This window comes from Symphalangus syndactylus, chromosome 19 (genome assembly GCF_028878055.3).
Source record: "Symphalangus syndactylus isolate Jambi chromosome 19, NHGRI_mSymSyn1-v2.1_pri, whole genome shotgun sequence".
NCBI lineage: Eukaryota > Metazoa > Chordata > Mammalia > Primates > Hylobatidae > Symphalangus > Symphalangus syndactylus.
In genome coordinates this window covers 81,877,793-81,896,060 of record NC_072434.2, presented here as the reverse complement: position 1 = coordinate 81,896,060, position 18,268 = coordinate 81,877,793, and the positions used below count along the sequence as shown (strand labels likewise).

The window sequence follows — 18,268 nt, the reverse complement described above, 5'->3', positions numbered from 1 at the left end:
CTAAAATTATATATATGATATATATAACATAAGTGATTCTTGAAAGAAACTAATAGTGTAAGAATGAACTCTTTTAATAAGCCATGGGGCATTTAAGAAAATTTCATTAAATTTACTGCAAACAGACATGGTATAAACCATGTTCTCTGACAGAACTATGTCAGAATTTAGTAAGAAAAGCAGGAACGAAAATAAAACCAAAGCATATTAAAATTTAAACTCTCTCCTTAATAACTCTTGGGCCAATGATGGAATCAATATCATAATATAAAATATATAATAAATATCAAAAATTAGAATACTACCTAACACAACCATGGCCAAAAGTGTACTCAAGGCAAAATTAAATAAACACTTTAATTGCTAAGCAATTGGGTGAAAAACAGTAAATACATCTTTTGAAATAGAGGAAAAGAACATCAAATAAACAGCAGTAAAATAGAAAAAATATAAGTAGCAATAAACGTAGAAATTAATACATTAGAAATGGAAATAATTTATATAATAGTAAAATTGATCAAGAATACATTCAAGGACTATTTTTTAAATATAAGCTAACTACCAACTACCACTTTAATCAAAAAGAAAAGGAAAAAAGGACAAAATTAAGAAAAGGGCATTACACCTGGCATGGTGGCTTACACTTGTAATCCCAGCACTTGGGGGCCAAGGTGGGAGGATCACTTGAGCCCAGGAGTTTATGACCAGCCTGGGTAACACAGCATGACCCAGTCTGCACAAAAATTTAAAAAATAATTTCCAGGCATGGTGCTACATGCCTGTGGTCCCAGCTACTTGGGAGGCTGAGGAGGGAAGATTGCTTGAGCCTGGAAGGTCAAGGCTGCCATGAACCATGATATCACCACTGCACTCCACCCTGGGTGACAGAGTGAGACCCTATCTCAAAAAAAAAAAAAAAAAAAAAAAAGGAATTATAAACACAACCAGTTTATACATCTTTATACTGCAATTTTGAACATCTGGGTAAAATGGTCTCAAGATATAGATACGTAGATATATAGATATGTATTTTTTTCACTAAAACGGACCCAATAGAAGGGAGAACATCTAAACAGAATCATAAATTATGAGTAATATTGAAAAGTATGTCAAAGACCGAAATCTTTCTCCCACATATTCAATAAATAAGTAATTTCTACACTACTTCATATGCTGCATAACAATGATTTCATCAACAATGAAACAGATAAAATGATCGTCCCTTAAGAGCGTAAGACTGTATTTTTACGGTACCTTTTCTTTAAATACCACTGTGCTACAATTGCTTACAGTATTCAGTATGGTAATATGCTGTACATATTGCTGTACATATGTACAGCCATAGGTTATGCAGCCCAGGAGCAGTAGGCTATCCCATATAGTGTAGCCACGCAGTAGGCCATCCCGTATAGCGCAGCTGTGCAGCAGGCTGTAACACGGAAGTTTGTGTAAGTTCCATGTTTGCGAGATGTATTCCTTAGAACTATTCCCATGAGTAAGTGACACATGACCGTGAGGAAGACTGACATTAGTGGGACTGCTTCCCCAGGTCAAACAGGTACATTTTCTTACTCCAAAATAAGGTGGAAGAAGAATGGACCCAAGAGAGGAAAAAAAACTAAGGAAACTTCCCTGATGATTTTACAAAGGCAGTATCAGTGACACTGATACCAAAGCACACATTACAAAACAAGGACTCTTATTTATAAATATAAATCCAAAAATATTATATACTTTTTTTTTCGAGATGGAGTTTCACTCTGTCGCCCGGGCTGGAGTGCAGTGGCGCAATCTCGGCTCACTGCAAGCTCCGCCTCCCGGGTTCACGCCATTCTCCTGCGTCAGCCTCTCCGAGTAGCTGGGACTACAGGCGCCCGCCACCACGCCCAGCTAATTTTTTTGTATTTTTAGTAGAGACGGGATATATAAATTTATATGTTAATGAAATTAATAAATCAAATTTAACAATACATTAGCAACATTTCATCCAAGCTGAGATTCATTCCCCCAAAGAGACAAAAATATATCAGGAGATCTGTTAATGAGTCAAAGATAAAACAATCTCAATATACTATGAAAATATATACATTTCTAATGAAAAAAAATTTAACTCAGTAAAATAGAGTACCTACTGAACATGGTGCACGCATGTATGTGTGTGTGTGTGTGTGTGCGCGTGTGTGTGTATGTAGGCACATGTAATGGGTACCAATATATTTTACAGATAAATGGAGTCTGTGAATTATTATAATTCATCCAGTCAGTTAAGAAGATATCAGTTACGTGAGTTTCTAAAGTAATGAAAAAGTATGCAGAGAAATACAAGGAAGCTCATCACAGCACTCTTTATAACAGCAAAATACTGGAATAGCCTAAGTGTGCCTACATAAATAAATGGTGACATTCCTTCAGCACAGAAGTATACATCTGCTAAAGCCTGATGAAGGTTTATAGTTACTGCCAAGGACAGAGGCCCACAATATAGAATTAATTGAAAACATCTGCTATAAAAAAACATTGATAGCATGATTCCATTTTTGTAAAGTAAATGTATGCACTGAATGTAAGTACTTGTATAGCATGGAGAAAACTGTGTTTTTTGGAATATTTCTTAGAGAATGAGAGCTGATATTTTGGGGAAAAATATCTTGATAAGGGACTGAGATAGAAATAGAGACCTTGAGGAAGATTGATATTAGTGGGACTGCTTCCCCAGGTCAAAAACGTACATTATCTTATTCCAAAATAAGGTGGAAGAAGAATGGACCCAGGAGAGGAACAAAAAGGGCCATGTCCTGTAATATGATCTTTCGCAGTGACCCTTTGAACCTGCCATAAATTCTGTCAAAAAAAAATCACAAATGCTCAATAAGAATGGAACTTAGGATGTGAAGAGGTGATGTTCTGTGGCTACACTTTCACTCTTAGAGCAAAAACAGACAACAATAAAAAAGCATGGAAGTCTGGAAAAATGTAACCAAATAAACCCCTAAAATGTACTAACATCAAAGGAAAGCCTTTTGACTATCTTAGTCCATGAACCTGGAATTTGGAGCAAGATGAACAAATCTTCAAGGAGAGGAGGGAATAGGTGATGTCTTGCTGCAAAGATGTGCACAGTGTTATTCTGCAAGCATGCATGCAGGTGTGCAAAATGTTTTGTGCATGTATAATGTGGTAAATATTTAAAGGAACATTTTTAAAGGTTATAGATTAAAATGGGTGGTTAAGAGTAGTTTCCACCTTCTTAATTTTTCTTACTTCTTCCTTATCCAAAATGTATTCATTTTAATACCAAATAGTACAATAAAGTTAATGTCCTTCCAAAAATGAAACGGAAAACCATGCTTTCATTATGAGATGTCTCAGAGCACCACTGTCATCTCCAAAGTGCAATGGCAACTTTATATGGTGTGTCAAGGTACAAAAACAAAAGACAAATGTTCTTCCCTAAAACTTTACAATACTCTTTAATCGTTGCCTAATTAAAGACTAAGTTAACATCTTTTATCTTCCATATAGATCTTTTTTCTCATATATTTAAGAAATATCAATGTGAATGTATCAGGCACTACAGCTGGCCCTGTGAAGATGAGCTCAAATAAAATGTGAATAAACACATTACAGGTCATCTTCTATTATATTTTAAGCTATTTTATATGTGATACTCTGTTTTATTACGTTTGATCTGGTGCCTGCAACTTAGTAGGTACGGTATTTCTTAACATAACTGAATGAATAGATAAGTGTCTAGTCTCCTATAAAATAAGAATATCAGTGGCTAAATAACTGCAGTCCAACTTAATATAAAAGAAAACTTTGAACTAAGCTCTTAAGAAGGAAATGCTAATTCACCAAACCAACTTTATTAATGTTAAATAACTAATTAAATCCCCACACTTTTATCCAATTAGAATGTGAAAGTCATGCAATATTCACAATTAATAAAAAATGGTTTTTGAAAACAAATACACTATTCTGCATTTCTTTACTTTTTAACAATTTAGTTTCCTGTGGTAAGAATATTTAACATGAGATCTATCATTTAAAAAAATTTAAAGTATACAATGCAGTATCGTTGACTCTTGGTACAATGCCATACAGTATATCTCTAGAACTTATTCATTTTGCCTAACTGAAATTCTATGCCCACTGATTAGCAACTACCCATTCCACACTCCTCAGTCCCTGGGCAATCACCATTCTGATCTTTGATAGTTTTTGTTTTGTCTTGTTTTTTGAGACAGATTCTCACTCTGTCATCCAAGCTGGAGTGAGTTGGTGAAATCACAGCTCACTGCAGCCTCGACCTCCTGGGCTCAAGTGATCCTCCTACCTCAGCCTCCTGAGTAGCTGGGATTACAGGCGCACATGCCACTGCATCCAGCTAAGTTTCAAACTTTTTGTAGAGACAGGGTCTCGCTATGTTGCCCAGGATGGTCTCCAACTCCTGGCCTCAAGTGATCCCACTGCCTTGGCCTCCCAAAGTTATGAGATTACAGAAATGAGTCACTTCGCCTGGTCCCATTCTTTAATTCTATGAATTTAATCATTCTAGATACTTCTTATAAGTGGAATCATACAATATTCATCTGTCTTATTAGTATCGTCCTATCCCCGGAGGCTTCATGCTTTAATGTCTTTAAGTCCTTGAACTCAAAATTTCACAAAAGACTAAAAAAACTGAGACTTACAGAAAAATTTAGATTTAAAGAAATTCCAAGAAATTACCTTCACTTTAAAAATTTATGCAACAAATACTGATTTCCTGCTTTGTGTCAAGCATTGTTCTAGGTGCTGGAGACACAGAGGAAATGAAACAACATCCCCATTGGAGTTTACATTCAAAGCCTGGAAACAGTAAGTGAACAGGCCCTATGCAGCCCAGAAAAATGAGGGGCTAATTGGACTAAAATCTAGAAACATTTTTCAAAATATTGAGATTAGTAAGTAGATGCTCCTAAGCCTCAAAAAAACCAAAACCCATTAAACAAACAAACAAACAAAACAAAACACTTCAGAATGTACTGAAGAATCTAAGAAGATAATGCATTGAAACTTCCTGGAGAGCTTGGAGAGCTGTCTCGGCATTTGTGGATCTTGTAAACTGGAGTTTGAGGACTCCTACCCAGGAACTTGCAAGGGTGAGGGACAATGAGACTATTACCAAGCTGAAAATTGTAAAGGATGTGTCTTGTTTATAAGACACGTTTCTGAGACTTCCTGAAGAACAAGATCGGAACTATCTAGATGCACAAACACAAGAATAACACCTGATATGTGCATGTCTAAAGCCCGTTTCCTTCTTTTTCACCTCTTGACTGCCTTTTCTCAATGTTTTATGGCATTTAGGGAGATCTGCCTCTTTGAGACCCTGGGAAAATGGTCTGAATGTGCAAAAATAGTGGCTAACGGCTGTATCCCTTCCAAGTCTTCAAACATTCATTTTGGCCATGCTCAAAGAGCAGCAATCTATCCTTGTTGGTTTCATACTTTGAATCTTCAGAAAATGAGTATTCATAGGAATGTTTGCCCAACGGCCATTTCTCAGACATCTTTAGAAAATCATTCTGTCTTGTAAGCATCCCACAGATTAATCCTGTGGATGTCAGAAAAGATGTATGAAAGCATGCCACAGTGATGCTTTTCCAACTATGAGTATCGCTGTTTCTAAGATCCTGAGGTATTCCAAACAGTAGGCTCATAAATCTACCTTTGTCATTCTCCACCTAAAACACGTGAAATATACCCATGTCAAATGCAAAATTGTTACAGATTCTTATTCCTACCTTCTTGGTTTTCTCTCTATGCAAAATAGACACACTGAAGAAAAAATACAAAGACAGTGGCTTATTTCACATATAACCCCAGGAGAGAATCTATGGTCTACCTATTTGGAATAATGGGAAGGAGGCTTAACAAATTTGGAGTTAATATTTGAACCAAAAGCCTTGATAGCCAAGTAAAGAAGGAAAGGTAGATACACATGTCTTACAGGACTCCAATTATTGCTGCAGATCTGAGACTTTTCCAGACAAACTGAAGTAAATATTTAGATAGATATGGCTATTTTATGATTACAATGAATTCAATAAAAAATATTGGCAGCAGATGGTTCTGAAGTCTTTTGCATGTCGAAATTCAACATAAAGTTGTATTTGTTACCCTTTTCTGGTCATGAAATCAATGCTCACTACAACACAAAAAGAAAATCATAAGAACTCAAAAACATTAAAAAAACTCTCATAACTCTATCCATTGGAAACACCCCACCTCCCACTAAAATTACCATGTAGATTATGGGAGAAGATTCTCTTCATTTGCACTAATATATAAATGTTGTTTTTTTCTTTTACTCAACTGTAGTTAGTACATTCAGTTTTTACTTTTACTATCAATTATCTGGCATTAGAGATATATGTTAACTACTTTTTTCAATTATAAAAGTAATGCATGTTAATAGATTCAGAATAGTGAAAAAATAAAAGATCAAGGTCTCTCTCCCAAGTTGTAGCCCGCTAACTAGACAGAATCAGCGACATCAGAGGTGAAAGGAAGGGACCGACCAGACCAAGAACTAAAAGAACGCAATGCAGAGAGGTTAGAGACAGACCAGCAACATCTGGTTGTTATCATCCTGGTTGCTGGTGAAAGGAAGAGACAGACCAGGCCCTTCTTCTTAAAAGAAGGGTGTAAACAAGGTCACAGAGTCTATGGAATTTGCTGAGAAGTGTGTGAGAGCTCCCTGAGGTCTGAGTAAAGATTAGAGAAGAGAAGGAGTGGAGGTAAAGAGATTAACCACAAATTTTACCATATGTGAATATCATTGAGATCTGAAGTATTTAGCTGTATATCAGATGGTAAAGATGCAGATGTGTGATGCTGTGTTCAAAAATGGGTAGAATAATAGAAAATAAAATTTGCAGTCTGAGGATAGTGATAAAGCAAACTCTGTTCCTGCCATTTTCCGATGAGGAAAACAAGAACCAGTATACACCTACAATAATCATGATTCTATGTGCTCTATTGGCTAGTCCGTAACATTCTTTGCTATATCCAACAAATCTAAGTAAAGTTTCTTTTCTAGGACATCTTTGAAAAGCAAAACAACAATAATAAGAATGAAGCAAGAGGAGACAAAAGTTTTACTATGTTAACAAGGGAAAGGATGATAACAAAATATACAAAAGAAATGGAAATAATGATAAGAAGAATGATAATATGCAATGCTGAACCTTTTCTATATATTATAACATTTAAGCCACCCAACAACCTTATGAGGGGAATGACTATTGCCATTTTACAGGTAATATTTATAGTAGTAATAGGTGTCACTTGCTATATGCCTGACTGAAAGCTCAGGTGCTTATTTTTCAAGAAAGGAACCCAATGAAGAGGAGTAAGAAGTCCACTGGTTTTCAATACACTAATTTGATAGCCAAATGCACCCTGCTACAGAAAAGTCAATGGAAATCTCTGTAATGTATTTATTAAATAATTCCAGCAAATATTTATTGACTGCCTACTCTATTCAAGCATAGTGCTGGGTAGTGAATAAAAGCATTCTGATTAGAATTCAGTTCATAAAACCCTTTGGGTAAGTATACGAATCAACATTTGGGGTGGAAACTTCAGCTTCTTGGGCAGGATCCTCTGTAACATTCATTCCCTGTATGACAGACAGGCAGTCCAAGGACTTGACCCAGTTTCAAGAGTGGATCCCTGATCAGTCAAGACCAATGTTGGTAAAATTTCCCTACTCTTGCCAGAATGACTGGTTCAGGAATGGCCAGACACAATTTGGGCTCATGAGATGCGAGGAGCATTGTATTTGGGGATTTTAGGGAATATCACACTCTTTCACAAGGGATAACTTCTGGAACAAGCCCTCTTTCACTTTTCCCATGTCAGAAAGAAAGCATGCAGTACTAGGAGCTGATAGCAGACAGCTGAGACCATCATGAAAAGCCCGCACTAGAGGAAGATGACTCCATGGAAGGCAGAGTGGAGACATAAAGCAGCTGGTTCTGGAGATAAGATGGAGCCATTGTGTCAAACCCTCTGGTAGACTGCGAGCCGTGCAAACCCCCAAATCCCCTCTGTTGCTGAAGCCAGTTTGGGTTTGGGTATTCTGTTATTTCCAGCTGAACACATCCCAATAGAAACATCGCTGCGCCTACATGAGCTCCTTTCTCGTTCTATTTAAATAGGTAAGCCATTTTAAAATCACACCTCTAGCCACGGTCCAGTAAAAGCCAACCTCAAAACTAATTAGGAGCAGGAACTGTGTTCACACCCACCAAGTCCCCAACATTTTGTAAAGTCTATTAATGTCACTTTTGTAGGTTCTAAAATAATCAAATTTAATCCCCAAATAACTCTGTGGAGGTAAAGGGAGGATTGGCTTGAGAAATAAGTAGCTCAGAAGGATAAAGCTGAAGTGCTAACTTTGCTGCAATGGACTTTTTCTATGATTATATAAAAAATTATAATTCCTTCTATTCATTTTTGCTACTCATGGATACAACACCTGTTGAAGGGACCAATGAACAGAGACAATAAAAAGAGTTGGTATGAAAATAAAAGATGCATATTTTCTAGATTTACCTAAAAAACAATGTTCTTTCTGCATGTAACACTTTCTACCCTCAAACATACGTACTGAAATTCTTCTTTTTTAAAATTTAGAGATGGTTGCCCAGGCTGGCCTCAAACTTCTGGCCTCAAGCAATCCTACCAGTTCAGCCCCCCACGTAGCTGGGACTACACACATGAGCCACTGCATCCAGCTAGTTTTTATTATTATTTAGAGACAGGGTTTTCCTATGCTGTCCAGGCTAGGTGATGCAACTCTTTACTTAAGCATCGAGTTTATCCAAGAAATTCATCTTATACCAAGTGAAGAAGGTAGGATGTGGTGTTAAAAACACCACCACACTTTAGTCTCTGCTATATTATGAAATTTAGTGCTATAACTTCTGCATTTGCAAAGAAATGCAGTCATTAGAATTTTGGCAACACAAAATCTTTATCTCAATGATTACTGTGGGTAAAATAATGAATCCAAATTCCTATAAAGCCTCAATATCCCTGGTCCTGTTCTCAGAAATGGCAGCGACATGTTACCTTTTAGTCTGAAAGTACCAAACTGCAAGTGTCTAATTTTAATGGCATATCAAGTAGCCCACCTAATGAAAACATATTAAGAATTCTAATAGGCACAAGAGTTTTATTTGCTAGGTTGTATTATGACTCTATGAATTTTAATGGCATTTAATTAAACTGTAAAGAATTTTCAAATATTTTGACTATCCTTCATTCTTCCCATTAAAAATGCATTATTTTTTCTTTTTTTAACATTTTTTTGCATTATCTCCTTTCTATACTTAGGTATACTTTCCTATTTTATCAGAACTTAGTCATGTAATGAATACACATTTATTATCTCCTATGTGCCAGACATTCAGTCAAATAACAGATACAAAAGCCCGGAAGGTGCTATTCTTGCCTTAGAAATCAATCACACTTATAACTAAATAAGAAATGTGACAAGTACTATAAAATACAGGTGAAACTTAGTGGCAAGAAACCAGAGAAGGAAGGTTTAATTAGACTTAAGAGTTGGGAGAAACATCAAGAATAACTTATTTTTGTTTTGAGATGGAGTCTCATTCTGTCACCTAGGCTGGAGTGCAGTGGCGCAATCTCAGCTCACTGCAACCTCCACTTCCCGGGTTCAAATGGTTCTCCTGCCTTAGCCTCCTGAGTAGCTGGGGTTACAGGCTCCCACCACCACGCTCGGCTAATTTTTTGTATTTTTAGTAGAGACAGGGTTTCACCATGTTGGTCAGGCTGGTCTTGAACTCCTGACCTCAGGTAATCTGCCCACCTCAGCCTCCCAAAGTGCTGGGATTACAGGTGTCAGCCACCGTGCCCAGTTATCAAGAGTAACTTTAAAAGACAGTGACATGTGAACTGGGTCTTGAAGGATATACAACAATTCTGGAAAAGGTGAGAGAACGTCCCAGAAGTGTGATGTGTATGGAAAGTTCAGGAAACTGTGATGTGGCTCAAGTAAGGGGGTAGGGATAAGGGAACTGGGTAAATAGAAGGCTGGAAGGGTTAACTGGGGCCTCATATACCAGGGGCAACAAGGTGAACTTTATCTTCTAGAATGATATAGAAATGTGAACAATGTCTAAACAGGGAAGTGATGTAACAGTTGTGACATACGGGATGAATCTGAGATTTTGGAGGTGAGGGTTAGGGTAGAGAAAGAGACCATTCCCCATGGTCTCTGTTTTTGCACATCTTGCAAACTAGTCATTGGAAGGCTTTGTTTCAGGAAATCTTTTCCAGGATGTTTGCAGCAAGAGGCCACGTAAGAGGGAGATGTCTCCATCCACAGCAAAGGCCAGGCAGCCTTTCTGTCTAGTGTAATCAACTCACGCTCCCTGAGCTCAGGATTCCTTTTCTGTAACCCAACCAGCTGCATGTGCAGGTGCCATCTGTCCCCTTCACATTGTCCTTTGAGAACTGGGGCTCAGAGAATTGGCACTACAGCTAATCTCTACAGCTACAGCCATTTATTTGACTACTAAACTGTCCCTCTTTACCCTAACTGCAGGCTAACTTACTAGCTTGCAAATAGGGTAAATATCTCAGACCCTTTAGTTTTTGACAAGAGACAAGTAGAAGTTACAGGAGGTCAAAAATAATGAGGAGCTGTGTTTGCAGAGCGCCCACAGGAATGCAGTGTAAACCACAGCAACTCTCGCTTAATCAATGTCAGGTGTACTTAGAAGTTGCCAAACAGAGATCATATAAAAAATAGAGAGAAGACTGGAGCAGATCATTGATAAGACGGGAATGTAAGGAATTAAGAGGGACGCCCGCGGAACTAACTCCAAAAGCAAAAAGGAGATATTTAATACACATCCATATAAAGGCCCCTCATCTGCAAAGACTGCACCCTGAATGACTTTCTTCTCTTTTAACCAAAGGCAAATCTACTTCTCTAGCTACCTTTCTCACTCAGAGATGGATTTTAATACTAAGCACCATTTGATTTAGCACAGTAAATTAATAATTAAGTCTCAATTAAAAGGCATGTTATACAATTGCTGTAGCTATTATGTGATTTTTTTGTTTTTGTTTTTGATTTTGATTTTTTGTAGAGATGGGTCCTGCTATGTTGTCAAGGCTGGTCTCAAATTCCCAGCCTCAAACGATCCTCCCACCTCAGCTTCCCAAATTGCTGGAATTACAGGCATGAGACATCACACCTAATCCATTTATGAACATTTTAAATAGATAACTCTGTTGCTGTGAACCCAATCATGCTTCTTACCCAGCAACTCATACAGAGAATTCAGAATGGATTTCCAAGACTCTCCTGCTTCTCGCCCAGCAACATCAGCAAAGTGTGCTGCGCTGCTGTAGACGTGCAAACGGTCTATGCACTCGAGCACGAGGTTGATCATTCCCTGGAAAGTCAAAAAAAAAAAAAATCACCATCAGACATCCAAAACTGTCATTCTGCTTACAGACTAAAAATGCTAAGTTGATTAAAAATAGAAGTCTGACCGAAGGTTCATCTACTAATCATAAAGAAAACTGTGATCATTCAAAGGACAGGAAGACACATATTTGCATGTGAAATGAAATGTTCTTCAGATAGTTCAAGCAGATTTTAAATTCTGAATGTCATCATCAAATAGCAGTGGAAGAACAACCTAAAAATATGTACTTCATACTTATGGCCTTCTATTGCTAAATGACCTAAGAGCAGATCCTTATTCTTAGATAGGCATTATTATTACTCTTAAATTAAAGATATAGTAAATCAGGTAAAGCCCATGAAAAGATATTTTTAAAGCAAATGAAAAATGTTGTAATGCATTTTTGCATTATAATGAACTTTGTAAGATACAGCCTGAGTTTGAAATTATGCTTTATTTTTATTATTATTGGTAGATCAAGTTTGTAAAAAGCGTGGCAAACCACATAAAGAGCTATAAACCACTATTGAATCCAATTAACTTATTTCACACAGAATTTAAGAGACACCATGGACCTAAGAACATTTCCAAGTCCCCATCCAGATTGTCTTATATGAGAAGTTCGGAAAAAAACTAAATTAATATTTTAATTTTTACACCCCAATATTTAATTTTACATCTTCCAGATATTAAATAAATGCAGCATTGTAAAAGAGCCTAACAATTTGGCATATGTGAAAGCTCCCAATAAACTAGTCCATGTTATTATTGGTTTATGTTGATACTTTTTTGCTTTCGTGCCATTGAGGTCTCTAGATAGGTCATCTCTTTTGAATACCCAGTGGGAACGTCCTCAAAAAGTTATGTCAGTTTCAAGAGTTTCTGATGAGATATTAGAACACAGCTTTAAAAGTAGACAGGGATTATGAGAACCTAGTAATAACCCATTCTGGTTTTGTTTGCTTAGTTTTATTTCTCTGTGTCACAACTTTTATTTTAGGCTTTGGGGGGTACATGTGCAGGTTTGTTATGTGGGTACATTGTGTGTCACTGGGGTTTGAAGTATAAATGATTTCATCACCCAGATAGTGAGCAGAGTACCTGGCAGGTAGTTTCTCAACCCTTGCCCTCCTCCCACCCTCCACCCTCAAGTAGGCCCTGGTATTTATTGTTCCCCTCTTTGTGTCCATGTGTACTCAATGAATAATCTTTTTTGTTCCTTTTATGAAGCTAAGTATTTATTCAGAAAAAATCATTATTCTCCATACAAGATGCATTGAAAAGAATGGGAATCCAGCTGAACAAGCCTGATTTATCCCATCAATCCTGGTAGAGTCCACTGAAGCTCCTGACTATATTAGAACATTCGATATATCATTTGGTCCTTCTTTTATTGTTTATAAAATATGACACTTGAGTTCTTTTTAGCAGTGAAACTTTTGGTGCAATACAATCATACATGGAAATGTAATAGATGCAAAGGGGAAAGGTAGGGTTGCTCTGTCCAAGTAGAGTTCCTGGAGCTCAGCCTACTCCGGTAGCCCTCTCCTGACAGCTTCCATCCCCAACATGAAGCTTCCTATAGATCCTGGGCCATTTCCAAGGAGCACCTGCTGAACAGTTTGAAAACCCTGATGCTTTCTAAAGCCTGTATTCATATAGACACTTTAAGATTCTTAATTGATATAACCCACATGAAGAGAACTATAGTGCTTGCAAAAGACCAGGGTGAGGACTGAGCAGAGAGTAAATGTCTCTTGCCAGGAGAATGAAAAGATTCATGTTTTTAAATTAATACTCATGGATAGTATAAATAAATAAAAATCATGTTAAGATTTCTCTAAGGCATGTTTCTCCTGTTCAGTAGCATACTTTCTCGTCTATATTGCAAAACGCAAAGATGGTCAAATAGATGAGAATTTTCCCAACCAAGAAGCTGTTTTTACAAGAGAACAACAGAAGAGAAGTGAGTGTTGATAGACACGGACCTCTTCCTGGAAGAGATTTTGCCGATTCTTCAGGGCTCGTAGTCTGTTCTGTTTGTCTTCATGCTCTAAATGCTCATCTGGGGGGTGGAAGTAGCCAATGAGATCCTGCAGACTTAGACTTACGGACTCTATAGGCAAATCGACTGTGGAAGCCTTCGCTTTCTTGCTGAGAGCATCAAGGCCCCTAAAATAAACCATAAACATTTCTCTATTGTTGGTGATTCATAATTTTATCATTTTTCCATTTATAGATGATTTCAGAGCATTAATCTCTCCCGACATCACTGTAAAAGGGACATGTCAGGAAGGTCCTCCTGCTCCTAAAGCAGTGATAATGAATTCTGATTTAAGTCAGAAACTGTGCAACGTTATGTTATAAAAAGCAGTATCCACAGCCACTCATCCAGAGAATAACCTTAAAGGCCACAGGAACAGTGCCTACAAAACCAATAGTTGAAATGTTCAGAAATCAATTGATTTTCATTAGAAAGCACTACATACTTTAAGGCTTCAGGCTGCATCTTCCCAGATTCATAATTCTGACATTTCCTTGTGGTTTGTTTTCAAAAAGGAATTCCTAAGTTTTCATGGACCCTAGCTTGCCATTCTGTTTAATTCCTGTGAGTTCAAAAATATATTCTAATGATGTTAATTTAGAAAATTTGCTTATTAATCGGTAAATATATATTAAAATGCTTTTCTATTATCTGAAAGAAATATATTTAAAAGTTATATTAACAAAACCATCATGAAGTATTTTCTAGCCTTGGAAGGAAGATATATTACTGGCATGTAAATGTGTTAATTTGTTGAACTTACTGAGATTCTCAGTTTTTAAACTCATAGCTTTGAATGTATCCGAAAAGAACTTTAAAGCATGACGTCTACAAATCAAAAGTATTTCAAAATAAAAATATTTTTAAAAACACAATGCATACAATAAAAGAATGGGACAATACCCCTACTGTAGTTGATATGGTAATATTCTATAGCCATGACAAGTTGTTAATGCATAGAAATATTACACTTCCATTCCTGCTCTCTACATCAGCAAATCTGTATGGTAACATTTTATCCCAAGCAAATGTTTCTGACTAATTTTCTGACTATGTTGGAACTTACATTACAAAACAATAAAATACTCATTGAGGAGAATTAGATTTGAACTTTATAGTTTTAAAACATTATTTAAAATACGTCATCACTTCCACAAAGATTGCTAATGATTTTGGAATATTTGATTTCAGCTTTATCAAACAGTAGAAATAGTAAAACTGTACAACTATTTTAAAGTTTTTGCCTGAAATTCTATATCAATTATATATCAACAGAATTCACCTATCCCTAAGTTTTATCGCCTCTGTAAGTTTTTCTGTGCCCAAAAAGCAAGAGTGACTTTTCAGTAGAAAATTATTTTTCCCCTTTAACTCACATGCAATGAAGTATTTTTCTAAACATTTTACCCCACTAACTCCAATTAAACATAAATAAATGTATAACAAATTCAAACTCAACTCTTTTTTTTTTTTTTTTTGAGACGGAGTCTCGCTCTGTCGCCCAGGCTGGAGTGCAGTGGCGCAATCTCGGCTCACTGCAAGCTCCGCCTCCCGGGTTCACGCCATTCTCCTGCCTCAGCCTCTCCGAGTAGCTGGGACTACAGGCGCCCGCCACCATGCCCGGCTAATTTTTTGTCTTTTTAGTAGAGACAGGGTTTCACCGTGGTCTCGATCTCCTGACCTCGTGATCCGCCCGCCTCGGCCTCCCAAAGTGCTGGGATTACAAGTGTGAGCCACCGCGCCCGGCCAAACTCAACTCTTAATAAGTGAATAAAATTCAAAATTGATTCAGTATCCACATTTTCAAATTTAAGTGAAAACAATAGTAAATGTCAGTTTTTAGGTTATTACATTGAAATAAACATATCTACCATGAGGAACGTAACTATTCAATTACTTTGTAAGAAAAGCCTCTTGTCAGAAGAAATGTTGTCCAAACTTCTAAAATTATTAATTATGTTATGTTTTAGGGCTTTCATCTAATACGAAGATGTATATCATCTTAATTTATGAAGGACAAAAAATATAATCAGGGAGAAAAAAAATCATCCAGAAATCCAAAGGTAGTAGAATCACACTATGCTAGAGTAAAAATGAAGGCTATTAACCCTATGGCTACATTTTGTAATTTAAAGATTAAACTATATTATTACCTAACAAATACAGGTTCCTCCCCTCTCTCATTTACTCCAAGAATATATGTATTAATATACCCAGAAGAAAAATGAAAACATATACAGTATATATAAAATATGTTATATGAGCCGGGCGCGGTGGCTCACGCTTGTAATCCCAGCACTTTGGGAGGCCGAGGCGGGCGGATCACGAGGTCAGGAGATCGAGACCACGGTGAAACCCCGTCTCTACTAAAAATACAAAAAAATTAGCCGGGCTTGGTGGCGGGCGCCTGTAGTCCCAGCTACTCGGAGAGGCTGAGGCAGGAGAATGGCGTGAACCCGGGAGGCGGAGCTTGCAGTGAGCCGAGATTGCGCCACTGCACTCTAGCCTGGGTGACAGAGCGAGACTCCGTCTCAAAAAAAAAAAAAAAAAAAAAAAAAAATATGTTATATGTTATATTTATTATACATTACATATTTGTTATACATTATATATAGTATATGTTAGTATATACTAATAGTATATGCTGATATAGTATATTATTAATGTATAATATACTCTATAGTATATAGTATATGCTATACTATATAATGTATAATATATACTATACATATATAATGTAATATAGTATATACAATTGTTAATTACACTATTATGTAGTATAGTATATAATACATATACTAATATATACTACTAATTATATATACTATTGTATAGTATAGATAACATATACTATACTATATATTATAATATACTATATAATATATCCATTATAATGTATAATTACATATAATATATATGTTTATACACTTCCATGTATACACACATTATATATTACTTAAATGCTCATAAGTATTACTATCAGAAGTACACACACACACATTTTATATATACATATATAAATACACACACACATATATATATACACACACACATATATATATATATGTATATATATATATATTCCCCTCCCCAGGCCAAAAGAATAGAGCCCCCTCCCCTGCAGACAACACAGACACACACACAAACACACACACACACACACACACATACAGTACTACCACAACCACCCTGACCCAGGAGAGGGAGAACAGAAGGGTCACAGAACATAAACCACATAAGAAAAACGCAAATGATTAAATAATCTTGACTTTCTTTCTAAAAGATAAAAATTTTAAAATTAGTCTCTTAACACATATTAAGTAAATTGGCATAAATAAAATTAATAGAAAAAAATAACTGAAAAATACATGGGTGAAAATATTGTAAAAATACAGAGATTTTAAAGACTGTTGGTGCTTTCATGAATGTGATAAAATGAATAAAATATTTTACTTAAAAGCATATGCTCTTTAAAATGCTCAGTAATCATGTAAAACTTTTCAAAGCTTCTGAATATATTAAAAAATTATATAACTTCAGGACTTCTAATTTTTTTTTTTGAGACAGAGTTTCACTCTGTCACCCAGGCTGGAGTGCAGTGGTATGATCTTGGCTCACTGCAACCTCTGCCTCCCAGGTTCAGGGTTTAAGCGATTCTCGAGCCTCAGTCTCCAGAATAGCTGAGATTACAGGCGCATGCCCACTATATCCAGCTAATTTTTATATTTTTAGTAGAGATGGGGTTTCATCCCTGTTGGCCAGGCTGCTTTAAAATTCCTGACCTCAAGTGATGTGCCAGCCTCAGCCTCCCAAAGTGCTGCGATTACAGGTGTGAGCCACCACACCCAGCCCAATTTGCTACTTTGTAAGTCTTATCATTTTACTGGTTGCGTAGCATTCTGTTGTATAGAATGTAGAATACAATATAGTTTACTCTCTGTTGATAAACTCCTGGCCTCAAATGATCCACCCATCTTGGCCTCCCAAAGTGCTAGGATTATAGGTGCAAGTCACCGCCATGCCCAGCCTAAATTTGGGACTTATAATAGGTAATACTCATGTGCATTTAAGTAAAACTTGCATATATATATATGTATATATAATATATATGCAAGTTTATATATATATATGCAATATAAACATGATTACTGGATATATATACGCAATTTAAACATATATATGCAACATAAATATATATATGCAATATAAACATGATTACTGGAGTTAAATAATATAACTAAAGGATAAATATAGAAAAGAAACAAGGAGAATAAACCAAAGCTTAATTAAAATTTAGTTTTTGAAAAAGCTAATACATGATTAAGGTCAGTTAAGCACAAGAGAAAGAAAGGTTAATTGTGTTTATCCATAGCACTTCTCAGGTGACCACAAGGGAGAGGCATTGTTAAAAGCAGATGTTAGATAACTCAGAAAAATATGGCAAATTTGTGATGGGTTTGTAATGAGGAGGATAGCTAAAAATATCAATGCAGAATTAGCAAAGAGGTTCTAGGCTACATTTCCCAAGGGGAACAAGGAATCTCATCTGGAAATAAGCATTGCACATGTCAACTAGATGTGAGTTACATTTGGCCAAGATAAAGTGACAGGGCAGGATTTCCCTTCCCTCTGAAACAACCCAAAAAACAGGCAAAGTATAATGGGGGGTGGCGGGGCGGGGACCAAAAAAACACGAAAACTTTCAAGACACTGGAGAGCAATG

At 36.4% G+C, this 18,268-nt stretch overlaps 1 protein-coding gene across 1 annotated transcript in view; it reads right to left on the bottom strand.

Annotated features, from left to right (window-relative positions):
• RYR2 (ryanodine receptor 2) overlaps positions 1–18,268 on the bottom strand; it is a 784,036-nt gene that overhangs the window by 364,822 nt on the left and 400,946 nt on the right. Inside the window, exons 15-16 of the mRNA XM_055233438.2 lie at positions 13,490–13,673; positions 11,351–11,486 (exon numbers count right to left, since the gene is read on the bottom strand). Of these exons, the coding sequence (XP_055089413.1) occupies positions 11,351–11,486; positions 13,490–13,673 (320 nt within the window). The remainder of the gene's footprint in view (positions 1–11,350; positions 11,487–13,489; positions 13,674–18,268) is intronic.